At 54.6% G+C, this 20371-nt stretch overlaps 1 protein-coding gene across 1 annotated transcript in view; it reads right to left on the bottom strand.

Annotated features, from left to right (window-relative positions):
* Positions 1-441: 441 nt before the first annotated feature.
* KMO (kynurenine 3-monooxygenase) overlaps positions 442-20371 on the bottom strand; it is a 41709-nt gene continuing 21779 nt past the window's right edge. Inside the window, exons 9-15 of the mRNA XM_050916546.1 lie at positions 19486-19607; positions 13448-13595; positions 7542-7599; positions 6581-6663; positions 4162-4263; positions 4015-4074; positions 442-683 (exon numbers count right to left, since the gene is read on the bottom strand). Coding sequence (XP_050772503.1) covers positions 513-683; positions 4015-4074; positions 4162-4263; positions 6581-6663; positions 7542-7599; positions 13448-13595; positions 19486-19607 — 744 coding nt within the window. The 3' untranslated portion in view covers positions 442-512. The remainder of the gene's footprint in view (positions 684-4014; positions 4075-4161; positions 4264-6580; positions 6664-7541; positions 7600-13447; positions 13596-19485; positions 19608-20371) is intronic.

Genomic DNA, 20371 nt, shown 5'->3' with positions numbered 1-20371 from the left:
CAGCCAACGGCGACCTGTGGCGGAGGGGGGCAAAGGGTCACATGCCCCTCCCAAAACACTGGGGAGGGGGGCAAGGCTGGCACCTGGGGAGATGAAGGGGCAGGGCCAGAGCCGGAAGGGAAGAAGCGGAGCCAGAGCCTCTTCTTTCCCGGCCACATTACCTGGTGCAGCACACAGCAGCTGCACTCTCCTAGGCAGCCTCCGGCCATGCTGCCTGCCAGGGACAGCCCACACTGAGCAGCCGCTGTGTCCCGCACCACGGGCAGGTCCCAGGCAGGCAGCATGGCCGGAGGCTGCCCTGGAGAGAGCAGCCGCTGTGTCCCGCACCACAGGCAGCATCCCGGGCAGGCAGCATGGCCGGAGACTCCCTGGGAGAGACCAGCCACTGTGTCCCGCACCACGGGCAGTGTCCCCTTTAGCTGGTGCCCCCTTTGTGTCCCTCCCACTAGTCACCGCTCTGAGTTTACAGCCTAGGCCTTTGGCATGTGTCCCCTCAGCAGCTCCCATGGCATTTATGCCAGTTGTGTTTCCGGTGGACCACTTCCAATTTTCTTGAGATGAAGCATCCAGCTCCACAGCTTTTCTGCACAGGAGTCAGACTTACGGGAGAGCCACTTTATGAGCGAGTAGCTACCACCCAGTGCTGCTGCTGCCCCAATTATGAAGAGTCCTTTGTTAATCACCTGCAAGTATAAGGAGACATTCAGCCTGGCTCCGGTGGTTTGTTTTGACCCTAGCAGAGAGAACACACCACTTTATAATAACCCTCCTTGCCCCTGCCCTCGGGCAGGAATTACACCACCCCCAGCATGGAGCCTTTCCCACAGACTGGGGCACGCCAGAGGAAGGCTCGACTGCTAAGCCAAGCGAGGGTGACCAGACAGCAAGTGTGAAAAATTGGGATGGGGTGGGGAGTAATAGGAGCCCATATTAAAAAAAGCCCCAAATCTGAGGACTGTCCCTCTAAAATTGGGACATCTGGTCACTCTAAGCCAAGCCCCGAAGCTCCAGTGATCAGGAAAAGGAGTTTGCTGAGAGGACGGAAGTCACGCCTGGTTGGCTAAGGATCAGCACAGAGCATTGCAGGCCTCTTCGCTGATCTAGAGCAGCCTCTCCAGCCACACAGCTTCCAGTGGAGACATCTTAGGGGACTTGTCTTCACTCAGAAAAAGGGGCGTCCTGCGCTCAGGTTAGCTGACAGGACGGAAAGTCCCAGCAAGAACAGGGCAGTTTGTGGTGTTCACCTGTTAGCAGGTTGAAGGAAACCCTAAACTCCCCATGGTTAAGTCAAGCTGGGGGAGGTCAGGGTTTGCCTCAACCTGCTAAATCCTGTGAAAACCACACATCACCTTGTCTTCACTAGGGTTTCCACTATCTGAGCTAACGTGAGCTGAGACACACCTTCCTTCCTTCCCAGCAAAGACGCACTGATACAGGAAGGGCTTGCTGCTCTCGGAAGCTCCTGTGGGGTTCTGAGATGGGGCGCTCAGCCCACACTGGCCCTGGAAGGGCTAAGGCAAGTTGAGAAGGGGGTGGCTCAGGACCTGCCCCGCAGCTGAGGGTGGGAGGAAGGAGCTGGGCTGGGCTTAGAAAGGCAGGAAGGTGATAGAGGGGGCTGCTGGGAAAGGCCGCAGTCACTCCCAGGAGAGGGAGGAGTGTTGGAGGCTGCAGAGCCAGGTAGCCTGCAGTTGCTCCCCAGGAGAAGGGAGTGGTGGGGCTGGCACCAAATGTTAGAAGAGAGCTCAGGGAAAGGCTGTGAGGTCCAGGAGGGACCAGACCTTGGCTGGTGGCTAGAGGGTCCCTGAGCCAGATCCCGGAGCTGAGGGCAGGCCCGGGTTCCTGGCCAGGCACTGAGGTGTGGCCCCAGGGGGCACCGAATGGGGAGACTGCTCGGGAATGTGGCTCTGGAGTCCCGTAAGGGGACAACGCGTATAGTGAGCTGTCCAGAGGTTGAGTCGCAGGAGCTTGTGGAGCAAGAGCGGGCTGCATGCTGGCAGAGAGACGAGTGATGGCGTGGAACCGCAGAAAGGGGCATTGACCTGACCAGCTATTCCGCAGAGTGGCCAGGAGGAGGTGCCATCCTGGCGGTGAGCGGAGCCTCCTGTCACAGGTATTCTCCAGGGCTGGCAGATGCCGATCACTTTGTGTAACTAGCCAGAAAGGATTTTGTCAGACAGGCCACCTACACTCAGCACAATGACTGGCCATGGGCGGCACATGAACCACTGGCTGGGGGCTAGCTTCCCCCCACCCAGCCCCTTCCACCTGAGGCCCTGCCGCTTCCATGCACCCCAGAACCCAGAGCCCCCCACTGCAGCCGCTGGCCCTGCCCCAGGCTGGCTAATGCCCGCAGCCCTCCCAGCCCCAGGAGGGAGAGCGCATGGTGCTGCTGCAGCCCCTACAGCCCCGGGAAGGTGGGAAGCATGGCCGCCGGCCTCGGGGCAGAATGTGGGTGGGGCCACATTGTCTGTTTGGGGAGGCACAGCCTGCCCTACCCACTGCCCATGTGACTGGCTTCAGTTCAGACCAGGGCATCTGATTCACAGGCCAGGCAAAGCACTGGGGGAGATGTGCCGAGTGGAAAGGCATCTTTGGGGGCATGCTGGTGATAAAGTCAGACAAGGGGGACTGGGCTGAAGGCCTGTATTCATGCTGGCAGGTGGGGCTTAAACCCACAGCTACCATAGCACCAAACCCAGTGGGCAGTTTCCAGCCTGTCGTTTGCTCTCTCCCAGCAAGGGTAAGAGCCGCCATGCACAAGTCAATGGTGTGGAGAGCTGAAGTGCGCCACCTCCCCAGTGGTCCTTTCCCACTGTCCATCCCTCATCCCATCCCCTCAGCTCTTCTGCATGAACATCCAGTAGAGTAAAAACGCAGGGCCGCCCAGAGGGGGGGCAAGTGGGGCAATGTGCCCCAGGCCCTGGGTCCCGCAGGGGCCCCCATGAGAGTTTTTCAGGGGCCCTGGAGCGGGGTCCTTCACTCGCTCTGGGGGCCCCGGAAAACTCTCACGGGGCCTGGGCCCCCGGAGCTTCTTCCACTCCAGGTCTTCGGCGGCGGGGGGTCCTTCTGCTCCAGGACCCACCACCGAAGTGCCCCGAAGACCCGCGGCGGGAGGTCCTTCCGCCCTGGGACCCGCCGCTGAAGTGCCGGGTCTTCAGCTGCAATTCGGTGGCGAGGGCCCCCCGCCGTGTGTCTTCGGGGCACTTCAGCAGTGGGTCCCAGAGCGGAAGGACCCCCTGCCACCGAATTACTGCCGAAGCGGGGACCCCCCACCGCCAAAGACCCTAGGCCCCTTGAATCCTCTGGGTGGCCCTGTAAAAACGATCTGAGAATCTTTGTATCTGAAGGGTTCTTTGGCTTTTACTCAATTGTCCTCACTTGCTAGCATAATAACCCCTCCCTCATTGTCACCAGGACTTTTAACACCACTAACACAGACCAGCTGAGCTAAAGGAGCACCTCCATTAGTCAGCAGCAGTAGTTGACTGTTATCCCCTAGTGCACTAGTTACTGGCGGGGGACACGATGCACCCAGTACAAATGTGCGATGCTGAGCCATGGGAAGACACTGCAGGGAGCAGAGCTGGAATGGGGCTGAACCTTGCTCCTTGCAGGAACCTGGGGAAAGACATGTGCTCTCTGTGCAGAGTGGCACAGCTCCCTGATAAGGGTTCTGGGAAATGACCAATCAGCAGCCTGGGGCTGGGGGAATAGCTCACTGAGACGGGAGATCCACTATGCTGCTCTCTCGGGAAGCGCTGAGCCCGTGGCCCCTACTTACTCAGTTTTAGCTCGGACAGTGCAGATTCACAGCCAGGGTGTCTCGAGCCAAGGGGGAGCGGTGCTGCTGCCCAGGATGGCAGGCCAGCGCAGCCAGAAGGGGCTGTGAAAATTACCTACCAGTGGCAGGGATCCTAGCACACCTGCTTCTATCATCTGAGGAGGGCAAAGGGGGAGGGCATGAGATGCTCTGAACGTCTGGGTCAGTGAAAATTGGTTCCAATTCCCACTCACCTTGTTCTGCCATTCCCAGCGTTGCTGCGCCTCGTGGTAGCGTATTCTGGTGAATGTGACCTGTGCCAGAGTGCAAAGGTGTCAGTCCTTCGGGGTGAGCAGAGACTAAGTCGGGGGGAAGGGAGGGGACAGAGAAGAAGGCCTTACCATTGTGTATAACGGGATAACAGTGGAGGGCATGAGCCAGTGGAGAAAGTTGTCCACGTACTTGCGGAAAATGAACCACTTGGAATTAACATGTGCACGCATCTGGAACAAAGTGCTGAGTTTAAAAGGTGGTGCCTGTGGGGATTTTTACCCCCATGCTGTGGCTACTTGCTGTCATCCTCTTCAGCCACTCAGAGCTCTCACTTCCTACCACTAAGGCTAGGACCACACTGTCCAGGTCTGAGCACCCTGGCTAGCCAAGCCTGGGCGTGAGCATCCCCATAGGAAAGCCTGACTCGGGTTCCTGTGGCCTCACCATTTCTGCACCAGCCTGTGGGTGCCTGAGGGCATATCCCGTGGTTCTTTGCACTGAGACACCTGAGGAGTCTTTCCCTGGCAACTGCAGAAAATCTTGTCTGTGCTGTGGGGGGCTTGTGGGAAGGCCTAGGAGCCTAGCAGCAATCGAGTGATTTAACCGGTGTCCTTGTTGCAAAGTGGTGGGTTCTAACCCAAGTTAAAGCAGCACTTGGCTCTAAGCCTCTGACCTCAGCCAGCCGGGTAGCTGGTGGGAACCACCATCCAACCCAGGTCAGAGGTTTTGCTGGGTTTAAAGGCAAGAAGCCAGGTTAACCAGGTAGTGTAGACATGTCCTGGCAGTCACTGCCTGGAGCAGAGTCTCCCACTGTATTAGCAAGGGGTCAGTTTAAAGGCATTCTTAGGCCAAAGTCTCGCTGTGCTCTGCCACAAACAGATACGGGATGGGGCAAAATGACTGACAAATCATGAGGCCAAAACAATGTACAGCAATAGGCACAGCTGAGAAGCAGCATGGCCCAGTGGGTAGCGCACTGGAGTGGGAGTCAGGAGAGCTGGGTGACTGTGGATAAGCCCCTTCCCGGCCTGTTCCTGTTTCCCCTCCCAGCCTGTGTCTGTCTTGTCTACACAGGAAAATTTTACCAGTTAGACCAGTATAATTATAGTTACCCCAGTATAAACCCACCACCATCTCCTCCAGTGAGGACTCCTTAGGCCAGAATAAAGGTATCTTTTTTATTTATTTATTTATTTAGCTTAACCCCCTTCCAAAGAGACATCATTTAAACTGAAAAAAGCCCCTTCTATACAAGAATACAAGTGTCCCCCTGTGGGGGGGATTGGACCAGTACAGCTAGCATGCGTTAAATTCACATCTTTGCTTCAACTGGCATAACTTGCCCCTGGTGCCTCGCCCGTAGCCTGCAAGCTCTTCAGAGCAGGGCCTGTCCCTCTGGGTGCATACAGCACTGGGCAAAATCAGATCAGGCTCTGGACTGGGGCATCTGGGTGCCACAGGAATCCAGAGAACAGAGTCAGAGTCGGCGCTGGGAACTCAGAGCAGCACATTTGATGTCTATTTACATTAGTTAGCAGGGCTGGTCTCCACACAGGCCACGCACTGATTGAATGAAAGGTGTGACGATTTGTGGCACTTGTGCAGCCAGACATTCGGAAAGTGGCGTAAGGGACTAAACTCCAATTTGTGTGTATGGCTGCTGGACAGTAACTGATTACACCCCTGCCTCTCCGATCCTGCCCTCAGGCCCTCACAGTGTGTGTCGGGGGGGTTTGCCCTCCTGGTCAGGTAATATGCAGTTGTAGAGCGAGGAGGGGACGGCTGCCTCCTGTAGCCAAGCTTCGAAGCCTGGGCATGACCCAAAGCATCTCAGCTCTCCGGAAATCTGCCCCCCACCCCCCTGCACCTCTCCCAGCCCCTTCCTGCACAGCTGGGGAAAGGCTGTTCTTAGCTGGGCTTGCAAATCTCAAATCTCCGCTTTTCTGCTCACTTCAGCAAAGGTGCTGGGAAGTCAGGCACTGGTAAAGGGCTCCTGGGTGTGCATGTGTGAACGCCTGTAAGAGAATGGAGGGCAAGGGGGTTTCCTGCTGGGAGTTCTCAGATGTCAAGTCTTACTTCCTTCCTCCCAGTTCTAAGTCTGTAGTGGCAGAGGACAATATGAGAACCATATTACTGCAAGAAAACACAGACCCGGGACATCTCTCTGACCATGGTAAGGGCACAGCCGACCTGCCACTTAAAACAGCATGTGCGCAGGGCCAGATTTCCAATGAGGCACAGTAGGCACGTGCCTAGGGGCACCGGCGTTCTAGGGTGCCTGAGAGTTAAAAGTTTCATGTTTTACGGAAAACACAAGGTCAGCTGTTGGTGGGGGGCGCTGAAGATGCTGTGCCTAGGGGCGCTTAAGGTGTAAATCCGGCCCTGCGTGTGCACACACACATTTCAGCACAACGGCCAGGTTACTAAAACAGCTCAGCTGTTACTGCTCCCTTTCTTCTTCCCCTCGGGGCTTTGCCTGAGCCCAGGACTGCTCACGGGCACCTCGCGCAGAGCGTTGGCACACGCAGCACTGCTCTGCTGTCTTACCTCGATGTAGTTGTACATGGCTAGATCGGAAATGGCATGGTCGTCAGGCACTCGCAGCCGGGAGAACTCGGGCAGACAGGCACCTGGGGAAGAGGGATCAGTTCCAGACCAGTTAGGCTCCAGTCTGCTCCCTGGCTCTGCCTTCTGTCCTGGTGCCTCTCCCAGCTCCTCCTGTGGGAGGGACCATGCCGTGTTCCAAGCCAGGGAGTGGGGCGTTCCATGGTGCATGCACTTCTCCCCAGGGCACATGGCACAACTGCCTGTCGCTCGACTGAGCCGGCCTCTCAGGAGGTGGCTAGACCGAACACCAGCCAAAGGAGGTTAGCTTCTGGGACTGCAACGCACAGCCTCTGCAGACTGCCTGTCCATTAGCCCTGTGGGCACCGGCTCATCCCCAGCTGCAAGCACCGTGCAGTTACCAAAGGCTAACGGGCAGCTGCTGCAGTGCTGTGCTGGTGGTGGGGAGGCTGCTTGGGTCCCAGGGCTGGCACCAAGCTCTTCTCTCTGCAATGAGCCTTGTCTGGCCTTGGCTCCCCATCCCCTAGCCTGTCTTCTTGTCCTGCCTCGCTTGACTTGCTTCCTGCACCATCCAACAGGCCACGCACGGGGATATGGGGCATGTCGGCGTCAGCAGGGAACGCAGAGTGGCTACAAGGAAGGCGTGCTGCTGCCAGCCCACCGGGGCAAGCGGAAGGGGCGATAGGAGTGAGAGAGGAACCTAGGGAAGGCTGAAGGGGGGTGGGGGGCTTTGGCACATCTAGTGCCATGTGCCCCTTCCTGGGGATAATTAGATACCCCGGGAGACTCCTGGACAAATGGTTAATTCCTGACTGCCCCTCACAGTAAGTGTCTCCCCTGATCTCCTGGGTAGCTCAGGAGCACCCATTTGGTGACTCATGTCAGATGAAACTGCCCGGAGTTTCCACCCTGGTCTGCTTTCCATGCCCAGGGATTTACTCACTGAGATCATTGTGGAACTGGTCCATTAACTCATCGAAGACCAGGCAGTCTTCAAATCCCTGGAAGAAACAATAAAGGGAAAATAGCTGGCAGCAAAAGCCTTATTGCTCCTAAGCTGGGGTTGGCACGCAGGGGGCCGGCAGGAGCACTGGCCTGGGCTAGACCTGCTGCCCTGGCTGAACAGGGTTAGTGACTGCTCAGGGTACATCTACACAGCAAAAAACAACCCCACGGCAGCGGGTCTCAGAGCCTGGTCTACTGACTTAGGCTCACGGGACTTGCGCTGCAGGGTTAAAAATAGCAGTGTAGATGTGTGGGCTTGGGCTAGATCCCGGGGCCTGAAACCCGCCCCCTTCACCCAATATCAGATCCTGGGCCCCACCCCGAGGCCAGACGTCTACACTGTTCTTTCTAGGCCCCAGGGCAAGCCTCGCGAGCCTGAGTCGCTTAGCCTGGGCTCAGAGACGCATGGCGCAGTTTTGAGGGGAGGTGGGGAGCTGGCTGTGTAGAGGTTCCCTTAATGGCCTGGGGGCAGCGGCAAGGGGCTCTGAACCTGCTCTCTGGCTGGCCCTGCCCTTTCTCAGAGGAGGAGGAATGAGCCTGGCTCCAGAGAAGGTTGATGCCAATGCAGGGAGGTGCAGGACCAGTGGGGACAAGCTGATGTATCCCCTACACCTTGGGCAGGAAAGAGCGGTCAAGAAAATCCTCCCTAAGACTTTTTGGAGGAAGAGACCCAGTCCTGCTCGTCTGGAGGGACTCCCAGCCACAGTAACAGCGCCTGCTCCCCTTCCTCTGGCCTGGGGAGGGAAAAGAACCAAGAGAAGGTTGAAGACCTGGGGCAAGGCAAAGAGAGAGCTGGGGAGAGTGGGGCACGTAGGACCCAGGGATGGAGGAAGAAAGCGAGGGCAGCTCTGGGAGTGGGAGAGATGCCAGCGAGAGACCCAAATATATTTTTCTATACAAAAGCCACTGTGTTAAAACTGGTCGATGAGTCGCACTGGAAAGTCAGGAATAGGCACTCTGAAGTCTGGCGTGCAGATGTGTGGATGTGTTCCAGGACAGGGAGTACTGCACTAGTTCCCTCGGAGCTGCTAAGCACCCACAACACCCATTAGCGGCAGTGAGAGCTCAGCACCTTCAAAAATCAACCACTTTTACTGTGGTCCCTACTGTGATGGAGCCAAACCAGAGACATTAATCTCTGTGCTTCAGTGTCCTCAGATGTAGAGAGCAGGGGTAGCCCATCTAGTGCCCAAAGTGACGTGGCTAAGGGCTACACAGCATCCTAAACTGCACCAGAATAAACACACACAACTTCCCCGGGCTGGGAAGGATCCCACAGCCTTGTGGCTCGCGCTTCTTTGACCAACCTTTGCTTGCATAAATGCAGTGTGTACAGACACCTGCAGGAACAGCTGGGCTCCATTCAGTGGTGAGCACCGGTTCACAGGAACCGGTTGCTACATTTAGAAGCTGGTTTAGAACCGGTTGTTAGGGTTACCATACAGCCAGCAGCCGCGGCTGCTGCTGGGGGACAAGACACCTCAGCTCTGTGCAGCTAGAGCGTCCTTTGCCCCAGCGCTACCTTCCCCCGGTTTGCCCCGCAGCCCCCCGAGCCTCATCACCCCCAGATTCCTCCCCCCGAGACTCGTCTTACCTTGGGCTGCAGCTCTCAGCCTGCCAGAGCTGATTCAATCACTCTGCAGGAGCCCAAGGTAAGACGAGGCTCGGAGGGGAGGAAACCGGGGGTGACGAGGCTCAGGGGGCTGCAGGGCCCTGCAGAGTGATTGAATCAGCTCCGGCAGGCTGAGAGCTGCAGCCTAAGGTAAGGTGAGACTCAGAAGGGAGGAATCCAGGGGTGACGAGGCTCGGGGGGCTGCGTGGCAAACCAGGGGAAGGTAGCGCTGGGGCAAAGGATGCTCTAGCTGCACGGAGCCAAGGTGTCTTGTCCCCCAGCAGCAGCTACTGCTGCTGCGAGGGGAATCAGACTGCAGCTGGCAGCCTGCGAAGCCCAAGGTAAGAAGGGGAGGGGAGGAATCAGGGGGTGATGGGGCTCGGGGGGGGGTGGATCAGGGGATGGAATAGATTGCCTAGGGAAGTTGTGGAATCTCCATCTCTGGAGATATTTAAGAGTAGGTTAGATAAATGTCTATCAGGGATGGTCTAGACAGTATTTGGTCCTGCCATGAGGGCAAGGGACTGGACTCGATGACCTCTCGAGGTCCCTTCCAGTCCTAGAGTCTATGATTCTATGAGTCTATGACAGGGCTCGTGGGGGGAGGAATTGGGGGGTGACAAGGCTGGAGGGGGAGAGGGATGGGTTCCCGGGGTGGAGGGCAGTGAGTTGCTTGTCTGTATGTTCTAAATAATAGCAGCTGTTCCCCTAGCAAAATCCTCTCCTCTACATTTCCTTTCTATTTTTGCCTCATTTTCTCCAGTCTATAGTTCTGTTTTTAAAGCCTATATTATCTATTCATGTTAATCTGTCTCTCTGTTTCAGACAGGGTTAAATATGGAACTTGTTTTACATAGGAAAATAGTGGAGAGATAATGGTAAGACTACATCACCCAGCATTCTAAAGAGGATCTGTCGTTTATACTTTGTGACTAGGAAAAACAAAACTTGTCTTTGAATTTTATTAACCAATGTAATTGCTTTTAACACATCAGGAAGAAAGGCAATGACTTTAAGACCTGTTTGTATAATAATGGAAATACTATAGTTTCTTACTGGCTAACTGTTAAAACATCATTTCTTTTGGTTACAACCACTGGCAGTAGCTATATAATCCCCTACCCCACGATGGTGTTCTGTAACATTTGCCATGGCTACTGTCTACATTCTTGCCAAGCTTTTCATCATCTCCACAGAACAGAGATTAAATTAATGTAACTGCTAGCTTCAATTCATACTAGTGCTTGTAAAAACTGCTTCATCAAAGCATTTAGTTCAATTTTGCAATAAATATCAGAATCCAATAAAGACTATTAAATCTGACTTATTGGCTACATAAGTATTATATTTGGAGATGCAGTCAGTTATTATTCAACAGAGAGTTTCGGGGGCGGCTGCCAGGGGGCAGGGGTATGGAGGGGGTCGGGGCAGTCAGGGGACAGGGAGCGGGGCGAGTTGGGTAGGAGGTGGGGACCTAGGGGGGTAGTTAGGGTGGGGGGGTCTTGGGAGTCGGTGGTCAGGGGACAAGGAGCAGGGGTGGGGTTGATGGATTGCAGGTTCTGAAGGGGGCAGTCAGGGGCAGGACATGGGGGGGTGTTGGATGGGGAGGACAGCTGTTTTGGGAGGCACAGCCTTCCCTACCTGGTCCCTGATACAAGTTTGCAACCCCAATGTGTGGGGCCAGCTTTAGGAAGTGTGGGGCCCGATTTGAACAGTTTTGACAGGGCCTCGGCAGGGATGACTTAAAAAAAAAAAACCACATAAAAGAACACGTGGGGCTTACTCACCAGGCAGCGCTCCGAGTCTTCGGCGGCACTTTGGTGGCGGGTCCTTCACTTGCTCCAAGTCTTCAGTGTCAGTGAAGGACCCGCCGCTGAAATGCTGCTGAAGACCTGGAGCGAATGAAGGACCTGCCACCGAAGGCCCAGGACGGAACCGGTTGTTAAGATTTTGGCAGCTTATCACTGGCTCCATTGCTGACCTAAAGATTCCATTCCCTCCCTCCTACACCCACCCACACACAGCAAGATAACTTGGGGGAAGGTCCAAAGATTCACCCCATTATCGCCTCCCCCAGCGCCTCTGCTCGGGTGTGTTCTTGGTGGACAGAAGTCCCTTACTATGGGGGAGGCACACAATTGTGGGGCAGACCCACTCAAAAATGCAACACCCCTGAGCACAAAGGCAGCTCCTCTCTGCTCCACCTGCAGCTCCCAAGGGACCTCAGCGCATAGCTGTATCTCCGGGGACCCAGGCTGCAGCAGTGCAATGCAGACATGTGACAGATGGCAGTTTCCTGCAACTCCTGTGCAGGACAAACTGTGCTGGATGAAGTTCAACTTGATTGAATGAAGTTTATATACCATTGTGGGTCAGAAATTGTATGTAATTTTCTGGGGGCGGGGGAACCACACCCCTCCCGGGACTAAGAACTGTGAGGGGGTGGGGTTAGGAAAATTCATTCGGGTTGTCAAACCTCCACAGAGCTCCCACCACCTGGAGAGAGAGTCACATAGACTGGTTCAGATTGGATTCTCCAGGGACCAACAGGCAGAGAAAGGACTTTCAATTAAATAGCCCGAGTTAAAACTAACTCTGATCATACAATCATAGAATCATAGAATATCAGTGTTGGAAGGGACCCAGGAGGTCATCTAGTCCAACCCCCTGCTCAAAGCAGGACCAACCCCAATTAAATCATCCCAGCCAGGGCTTTGTCAAGCTGGGCCTTAAAAACCTCTAAGGAAGGAGATTCCACCACCTTCATGGGTAACCCATTCCAGTGCTTTACCACCCTCCTAGTGAAATAGTGTTTCCTAATATCCAACCTAGACCTTCCCCACTGCAACTTGAGACCATTACTCCTTGTTCTGTCATCTGCCACCCGAGAACAGTCTAGTTCCAACCTCTTTGGAACCCCCCTTCGGGTAGTTGAAAGCAGCTATCAAATCTCCCCTCACTCTTCTGTTCTGCAGACTAAATCACCCCAGTTCCCTCAGCCTCTCCTCATAAGTTATGTGCCCCAGCCCCCTAATCATTTCTGTTGCCCTCTGCTGGACTCTCTCCAATTTGTCCACATCCTGTCTGTAGTGAGGGGCCCAAAACTTGACGTAATACTCCAGATATGGCCTCACCAGTGCCGAATAGAGGGGAATAATCACTTCCCTTGATCTGCTGGCAATGCTCCTACTAATGTAGTCCAATATGCCGTTAGCCTTCTTGGCAACAAGGGCACACTGTTGACTCATTTTCAGCTTCTCATCCACTGTAATCCCCCAGACCTTTTCTGCAGAACTGCTGCTTAGCCAGTTTGTCCCCAGCCTGTAGCAGTGCATGGGATTCTTCCATGCAAACAGACAAGATCTCTGGCCCAAGGGGGGTCCCAGTACTTGGGGAGGGGTAGGAAGGACTTCTGCCCCATAAAACTGGGTGTTGAGGTTCTCAGCAATAGGCACTATGAACTTGTAACCACAGGAAAACCCCTGGGGAGGTACTAAGGACTGTTCACCATCCAGAGCCTTTGTTGGAGTCAGGGGGTGATCGCTGATTGATTTATTACCATGTGTGTAGGGGCTTCTATTGTTTTAATATATTTTCTCTACAATGCTTTTATCTTATGAATAAATGTGCTTGCTTAGAAAGAGCTGTGCAGTAACTGAATTGGGGCCATTACACTGTTTACCACCTCTGAGGAGAAAAGTAAGGGGAATTCACAGCGCAGGCAGGGAGCAGGCAACCTGGAAATACCCCGCTCAGGAGGAAGAGAGACAGGAGTCTCCATGCAAGAGAGGCAACAGCAGATGTCTAAGAGTAGGTGCACTGGCTGGCTCAGAGAGGGGAAATTCAGGTGCACTGTGACAGTCTATCTGAAAAGGGAAGACGTAGCCTTCTGGCCTGATCAAATGCATTTCCCTACACCGCTATCTGGACATCCAGCAGCAGCTGAAGATAGAGGTGCCTTCCTCTAAAGACTTGTGTGACTCTACAGGGAGCAGAAAGAACCAGCCCACTTCATAAAGGTCCCTCCAGCCTATCAGGGAATCTCAGTCTTGTGTGAATCCAGACCCAGCCAACTCCTCCTCCTCCTCCTCCAAGCCTCAAACCCGGCAAGACCCAGGGCCAGCCAATCAATTGTGCAAGCAAATGGAACCAACTGGAGCTAAATGTCTGAACTCAAAAGCAATGGTTTTTTGGTCACAAATGATGCAGGACGTTAGGAACTGCAAACTCACAGCATTCATGCCTTGGCCATAGAACGGTACCACGGCGTGGGCGGCATCTCCCATCAGCACACACTGGGAGGCGATGTGGTATGAAGAGCACTTCACAGAGATCATGGCCTGGGGTGGCAGCAAAAAGTAATCACGCTGCAGCTCCTGCCTTCAGCCAAAACAACAGATAGTTTGCATGAAATGTGTGATGTCATCATTGGAGACGAGCGAATCAGTCATCAGTGTGATACATAATGTGCCAGGACGTGAAATCAAACCTTTACATTGGGGTACTTGTGCTGAAAGTTGTGGAAAACCTGAATAGCTGGATCATTAACTTCAAACCAGGCGATTAAGCAGCCGCATGCCAGAGAATGTAACGGTAATTTCATGGAGCTAACCTAGCCCTTGGCACCTAGAGGGGTGTTAAGTAGTCAGTCAGCAGGACCACCTGGAAAGGAGACTGACTTCCACACAAGGCCAGACAGAGCCCCCGGAGGGAAACACCCTGGAGGGAGGCAGCTGGGCAGGCCTGCCCCTGAGGCAATGGCTATATGACGTGCTGTGGTGCAGACGCTCGCTACAGCCATGGGAGGGATGTTCTGTCGCTGTGGTAAATCTCCTCCCGTGAGAGGCAGGCACTAGGCTGATTCTCTGCCAACCCAGTGGTGTCTGCTCGGAGTTACCTCTTCGGGGGGAGGTTTCCCCGGAGGAACAGAGCTGGGCCAGCCAAGTTTCAGGTGGAGGCCAGGCCTGCAAAGGAGCAGAGAATCTGGGCAGGACTGACGAGGCTCCAGCCCAGGAAGGGCCAAAGGGTTGAGCTTTGGGATGTGCTGGAGGACGGTGAGTTGTGGCCGGGAGGGAGGGGTGCAGTCCCAAATCTCAGGGAGCCTGAGAGGAGTACAGGAACACAATGGGCCTGGGGAGGGCTGCTGACGGGGTCTGGTAGAAAGCAGGGCCAGATAAACCTTTTATAGGCCCAGCACCAAACATATTTATGAGCCCCCATGGAGGCAGTGGTGCATGGCACGGGGAGGTCAGTCCCCGGCGCGAGGGGCCAGCCAGAGGCAATGGGACGTGGCATGGCAGGAGTGGCCCCGCCCAGCCCAGCCCAGCGTGAGGGCACTATTTACAGACCGGCAGTTGCCAGACACACAGTGGCCTGTCCGACCCTGTGCTGCCAGCATGTCCCCTCCTCTCAGGGGCAGGCCCATGGCACAACAAACAGCCTCCCTGCCCAACACCCCCCGACTCCCTATGCCCAGAGACCCCCTGGACCCACTCTGCCCAGCACCCCCCGAACTTTCCCCCAACCATTGCACAGTGCCCTGCACAACACCACCCCTGCCTGGCACCCCTGCCCACAGCCTCACCACAACTGTCCAGCACCCCCCACAGAACCACCACACCCTCGTGCCCCAACACACACAGATCTTCCCCGCCCCTTCACAACCCAGCACCTCCCATACTCCCCACAGACCCACTCCTCCAAGCCCTGCCTCCCGGCTGCATTCACCGGCCCTGCTGGGAGGTGACTGTCTGACGGGCTGAACCAGCAGCGCAGCCAGGGCTGGTCCCAGGGCTGGGAATCGCTCCATCTCCTCAGGAGTGGCACGATCAGCCAGGCCAGGACCTGCCCCAGCTGGGGTCCCTCAAGCCGCACTTGCCTGGAGGGGCTCAGCCAAGTCCTCCACACTGTTCTCCCCACACACACGGCTGAGACTGGCCAGGCTTCTGCACCGGTCCCAGGCAGCCCAGCTCCACAGGATGTGAGAAGCAGAGACTGCCCTGAGCCAGAAGGGCACTGGGGTCCAGCCAGGGGCAGAGAGGAGCAGGGGAGTGGGGCCAGGGGGCAGAGAGGAGCAGGGGAGTGGGTCAGGGGGCAGAGAGGAGCCCTGGACCAGTCGGCAGGCAGGTCGAGAGAAGCAAGTGGTGGGCTGGGGGCACAGTGCAAGGGGAGCAGCCCGGGGCCCCTTCTGAGCATGGGCCCGGCTCCATGGAGCCACTGGCACCATTGTAAACCCGGCACTGAGTAGGAAGAGGCCCAGGGAGGAAGCAGGGGATGGGTCTGGGGAGACAGGCAGTGCCTGGTCTGCAGGGTTCCTGGGCTGGAAGCTCAAGGGGAAGGGGGACCTGGGTTCCTCTACCAGCCACCAGGGAAGGTGGCATGAAAATCCCCAATACAAGGGGATAGGGATATTAAAAGCCCTGAACTAGCTCCGGGCCCTGCAGTTCTAAAACCTGATGTGAGGGTGTTGGCCTTTCTGTTACCCTGAACGGACGGAGTGGAAATAAAACATGACCTGGCTGGACACCAAGTCACGAGGAGAGGCAGATCACTGCAGGGCCAGGGTGCTAGAGAGGAAAGAGCTGCTACCCCATGCTCAGCCACAAAGGGGGTGCCCCAGCCATGAGTCGACTCTTCCACAGGGCCAGGTAGGCACAATGGGTAGATAAGGAGCCAGTTCTGAATCTGCAGGAGAGAATCTGGCCTGGTTATGGCTTCCCTGATTCTTACGACACACCCACACCATCAGGCTGCTCTAGCTTGCACCAGCTAACGGGACCCTATGGGCAGCTGGAACCCGTAACGCCCTTTCTGCTCTGGGCTGAGGGGAGTGGATGGTGCAGAGGGCAAGTCGGGCATCTTATGCTGTGCGGACTCTAGGCTGCCTTTTGGCCCCCACTGGCTTTCCCACAGGGCCCCTGCCTCATTCAGTGCTCAGGGCACACCCGGCTCAGGAAGTGAGGCAGCAATTCAATGCTTTGTTTTAGTCTCTTTCTTCAGCGTGTTGTTTCTGCCTGGTTCCCGGTGCACTAGTGCCCCCTGGCTCTGAATACAGAAATATTAATTCCCTCATTCTCTGAGGAGCTTTTCTGTGCCACTTGTCACCAGGGAACCTGAGTGACTCCCCGCCACTGCGGGAGAAAAACGAGTGGCCAGTGTGGAAAATGTGCTCTGATGAAGTAACTCGCTCTCCCACTAGTCTCTAGGGAAGGCAGTTGTGTAATGTTGGAGACTGGTCTGTAGGTGGCAGCAAAGATGCTCACAACCCACTGACTTGGGCCTGGTTAGTGGCTATTGGAGTCAGCGACAGGTTTCATATAGCTCAATGTTCTGCTAGCAACAGGGCATGTCAGGGCCAGCGCAGCGGTATTTAAAAATGACACATCTGATAATCAGCCCCCAGGGGGTAAAACTAGCCACCGAGCCAATGGGGAGCACGCAGTTAGTGGCCACTGGTGACAAGGTTGGTTTCCCAGCATCACACAGAAATTCTGTGGCAGTGGCAGGGATGGAAGCCAGTTTTTTAACCATAAGACTGTCCCTTCTCCTCTGGCAATCCCTGACTTATTCACTGCACATCTTCCAACTTCTGCAACAAATGAGACAGGGTCCTACAGACACTGGCCTCCTTCACTGCACAGCCCTGATTCAGTCCTGAGCAGGTCCATCCTTGGGCACTGAACGAAGCAAAGGTCTTGTTGCAAAACAGTATGTGATTATGTAATAATGCACATGCACAAGCGGGATGAATTAAGGTGGCTCAGCAACCTTAATTCTGGCATTTCCTGCCTTCGGAGAGCTTGACTTTGCAACATACTTTGGACATTGGCGGGGTTTTTATGTAATTGTGACAGAGTTGGTATCTCCATATGAACTGTGTTCTCCACTTGGTATTGTGTGCTGAATATGTCTGAACTTGCCCAAGGCAGCATTCCAGAAAAGGAGTTTCACAGAAAAGTCACTAAGACAACAATCTGGGGTTATAAGCTTGACTGGCTCTCAACTACTGGCTCACCCCCATGGATCAATGGGCTTTTCTACACAGATGGGGCAAACCTAACTGCGGAGGGAGCTGGAACCTTCCTGCTGAGCACATAGTTAAAAAGCGACAGACTCTGTTTAAGAGTGGGGTGCTGCCAACCATCACCACCTGGAAGCAGGAGACACAGGAGAGGAGGAACTCTGCCTAGCCTGAACTACGGAGAAACCTCGGTCTCACAGAAGAGGTGAGATCAGTTTGAAGTACCTCAGCACTTTTTTTTTCTGGAGACCTGTAACTCATTAGGGCTTATGAGTAAAATGACTGTCGTTAAGACAGTCCTTGGCTAAGTCCTGTTCCTTGCTTTCCTGCCATAGAATCATAGAATATCAGGGTTGGAAGGGACCTCAGGAGGTCATCTAGTCCAACCCCCACTCAAAGCAGGACCAACCCCAACTAAATCATCCCAGCCAGGGCTTTGGCAAGCTGGGCCTTAAAAACCTGTAAGGAAGGAGATTCCACCACCTCCCTAGGGAACCCATTCCAGTGCTTCACCACTCTCCTAGTGAAAAAGTTTTTCCTAATATCCAACCTAAACCTCCCCCACTGCAACTTGAGACCATTACTGCTTGTTCTGTCATCTGCCATCACTGAGAACAGTCTAGATCCTCCTCTTTGGAACTCCCTTTCAGGTAGTTGAAAGCAGCTATCAAATCCCCCCCTCATTCTTCTCTTCTGTAGACTAAATAGGCCCAGTTCCCTCAGCCTCTCCTCATAAGTCATGTGCTCCAGCCCCCAATCATTTTTGTTGCCCTCCGCTGGACTCTTTCCAATTTTTCCACATCCTTCTTGTAGTGTGGGGCCCAAAACTGGACACAGTACTCCAGATGAGGCCTCACCAATGCCGAATAGAGGGGAATGACCACGTCCCTCAATCTGCTGGCAATGCCCCTACTTATACAGCCCAAATTTCTGTTAGTCTTCTTGGTAACAAGGACTATGTTGTCCCTGAAGGAGTTAAGCTAGAATCCAGAGTGATCACAGGTAGGTGGAGCTCCGGGGGACTCAGGAGATCTGAGGCACTGGTTCCAGAGGCTGGAGTGGCTGGAACCCAGAGTCCCATGTCTCAAAGGATGGGCTCAGAAAAGAGATCAGAGCCTGGGATTCTTATTATGGACCCAGAGTTGGGAATGGGGACTAGACTCTGCCCAGATCCAGCTACCTTGGAAGCACATGGGACCTTGTAGCTGGGTCTGCTTGCTACAGACTGATGGCCCTACACTGCAGTAATGGGCCAGGCTGGGACAGTGACTGTCTAGGTTTTCAATAAAGAAAAATGGACAGAGCAGACATTCATGTGCAGCCAATGGCCCTCACATGCGTGGTCACCCAGGGCCTTCAGATCCAGAGCTCCGACCTCTACCGTTGAGCTAAAGCATTAACTGTTAGCAGTAGGAGGCTGGTATCCCTAAAGTGTTCCAGTCACCAGAAGGGTATGTGGTATACCCCTGGCCAGTCCCCAGAAGGGTATGTGGTATACCCCTGGCCAGTCCCCAGAAGGGTATGTGATACACACCTGGCCAGTGGACTACATAACTGGTAGACTGAAGTTGAATGCTGGGAATCAGAACTCCTGGGTTCTGTTTCTGGCTCTAGGAATGGAGTGTGGTCTAATGCAAGGGTAGGCAACCTGCAGCACGCGAGCTGATTTTCAGTGGCACTCACACTGCCCGGGTCCTGGCCACCGGTCCGGGAGGCTTTGCATTATAATTTAATTTTAAAGAAGCTTCTTAAACATTTTAAAAGCCTTATTTACTGTACATACAACAACAGTTTAGATATATATTATAGACTTATAGAAAGAGACCTTCTAAAACCATTAAAATGTATTACTGGCACATGAAACCTTAAATTAGAGTGAATAAATGAAAATTCAGCACAGCACTTCTGAAAGGTTGCCGACCCCTGGTCTAATGACTACAGACAGCATGGCTTATCACCTGGTGAAGGGCAGCATGACCTTCCGACTTGTTATGCCCATTGGAAGTACAAATCAGCCTTCGGTCTCTTCTCCTACCCATCGGTCCTGCAATATATCTGGTGTCTAGAGAAATACAGAGATCCACTCCTAAAGAACCTGCAATATCCTGTACGTGTCACATGAGGCGGAGTCCCTGCTGCTTCGCACTAGAGCATGAAGTCACCAGCCTCACATGAGCACTTGAGTGCTTGACACATCCCTGTTGCTTTACGGCAGTGTGCTAATTAACGAACACCAGAAATAATACTTACGCTCCTATGAGGGGAATTGAATCTGGGAAGTAGGTTTGGAAGAAATCCAGCACTTGATCGCCTGTCGTGAGCCGTTCAAAATCCTCAAAGGGCATGAAGAGAGTACAGGTGAACGACTTATCCTGTGGGTTCAAAGGGATATTCAAAGAGATCAGCCCTGCACACTTGGAGATGCAGCACAGAGCTCAGCCGGGGACCCCAGCGAGGGAGGCAAACAGTTCAGCATGGGAAGGGGGTGACCACTGCGACAGCTGCCCCGTTTCCCCTCTTGCTATTGTCATTGATTGTTTGTATCCTCATAGTGCCCATAACGGTCTCGGCAGGTGCTAAGCGCCGAGGAGAGGCCTGTCCCTGAGCGCACACAAGCCGCAGATAGGGAGGAAAGGTGGGAGAAGGAGCTAGCACACAGATGGGTCATGGCCATGACTTGGTAGGGCAGGTGCAGGAGCAGCTCTATGTATTTTGCACGGCAGTCAGGTGGCTTTCAGCAGCTTGCCTGTGGAAGGTCCGCTGGTAACACAGATTCAGCGGCATGCCTGCGGAAGGTCCGCTGGTAATGCAGATTCAGCGGCATGCCTGCAGAAGGTCCGCTGGTAACGCAGATTCGGCGGCATGCCTGCGGAAGGTCCGCTGGTAACGCAGATTCGGCGGCATGCCTGCGGAAGGTCCGCTGGTAACGCAGATTCGGCGGCTTGCCTGCGGAAGGTCCGCTGGTAACGCAGATTCGGCGGCATGCTTGCGGAAGGTCCGCTGGTAACGCAGATTCGGCGGCATGCCTGCGGAAGGTCCGCTGGTAACGCAGATTCGGCGGCATGCCTGCGGAAGGTCCGCCGGTCCCGTGCCTTTGGCGTACCTGCCGCTGAATTGCTGCGAAGCTGCAGGACCA

The sequence above is a fragment of the Gopherus flavomarginatus genome, chromosome 10 (assembly GCF_025201925.1).
Source record: "Gopherus flavomarginatus isolate rGopFla2 chromosome 10, rGopFla2.mat.asm, whole genome shotgun sequence".
NCBI lineage: Eukaryota > Metazoa > Chordata > Testudines > Testudinidae > Gopherus > Gopherus flavomarginatus.
This window is presented reverse-complemented; position numbering and strand designations above follow the sequence as displayed.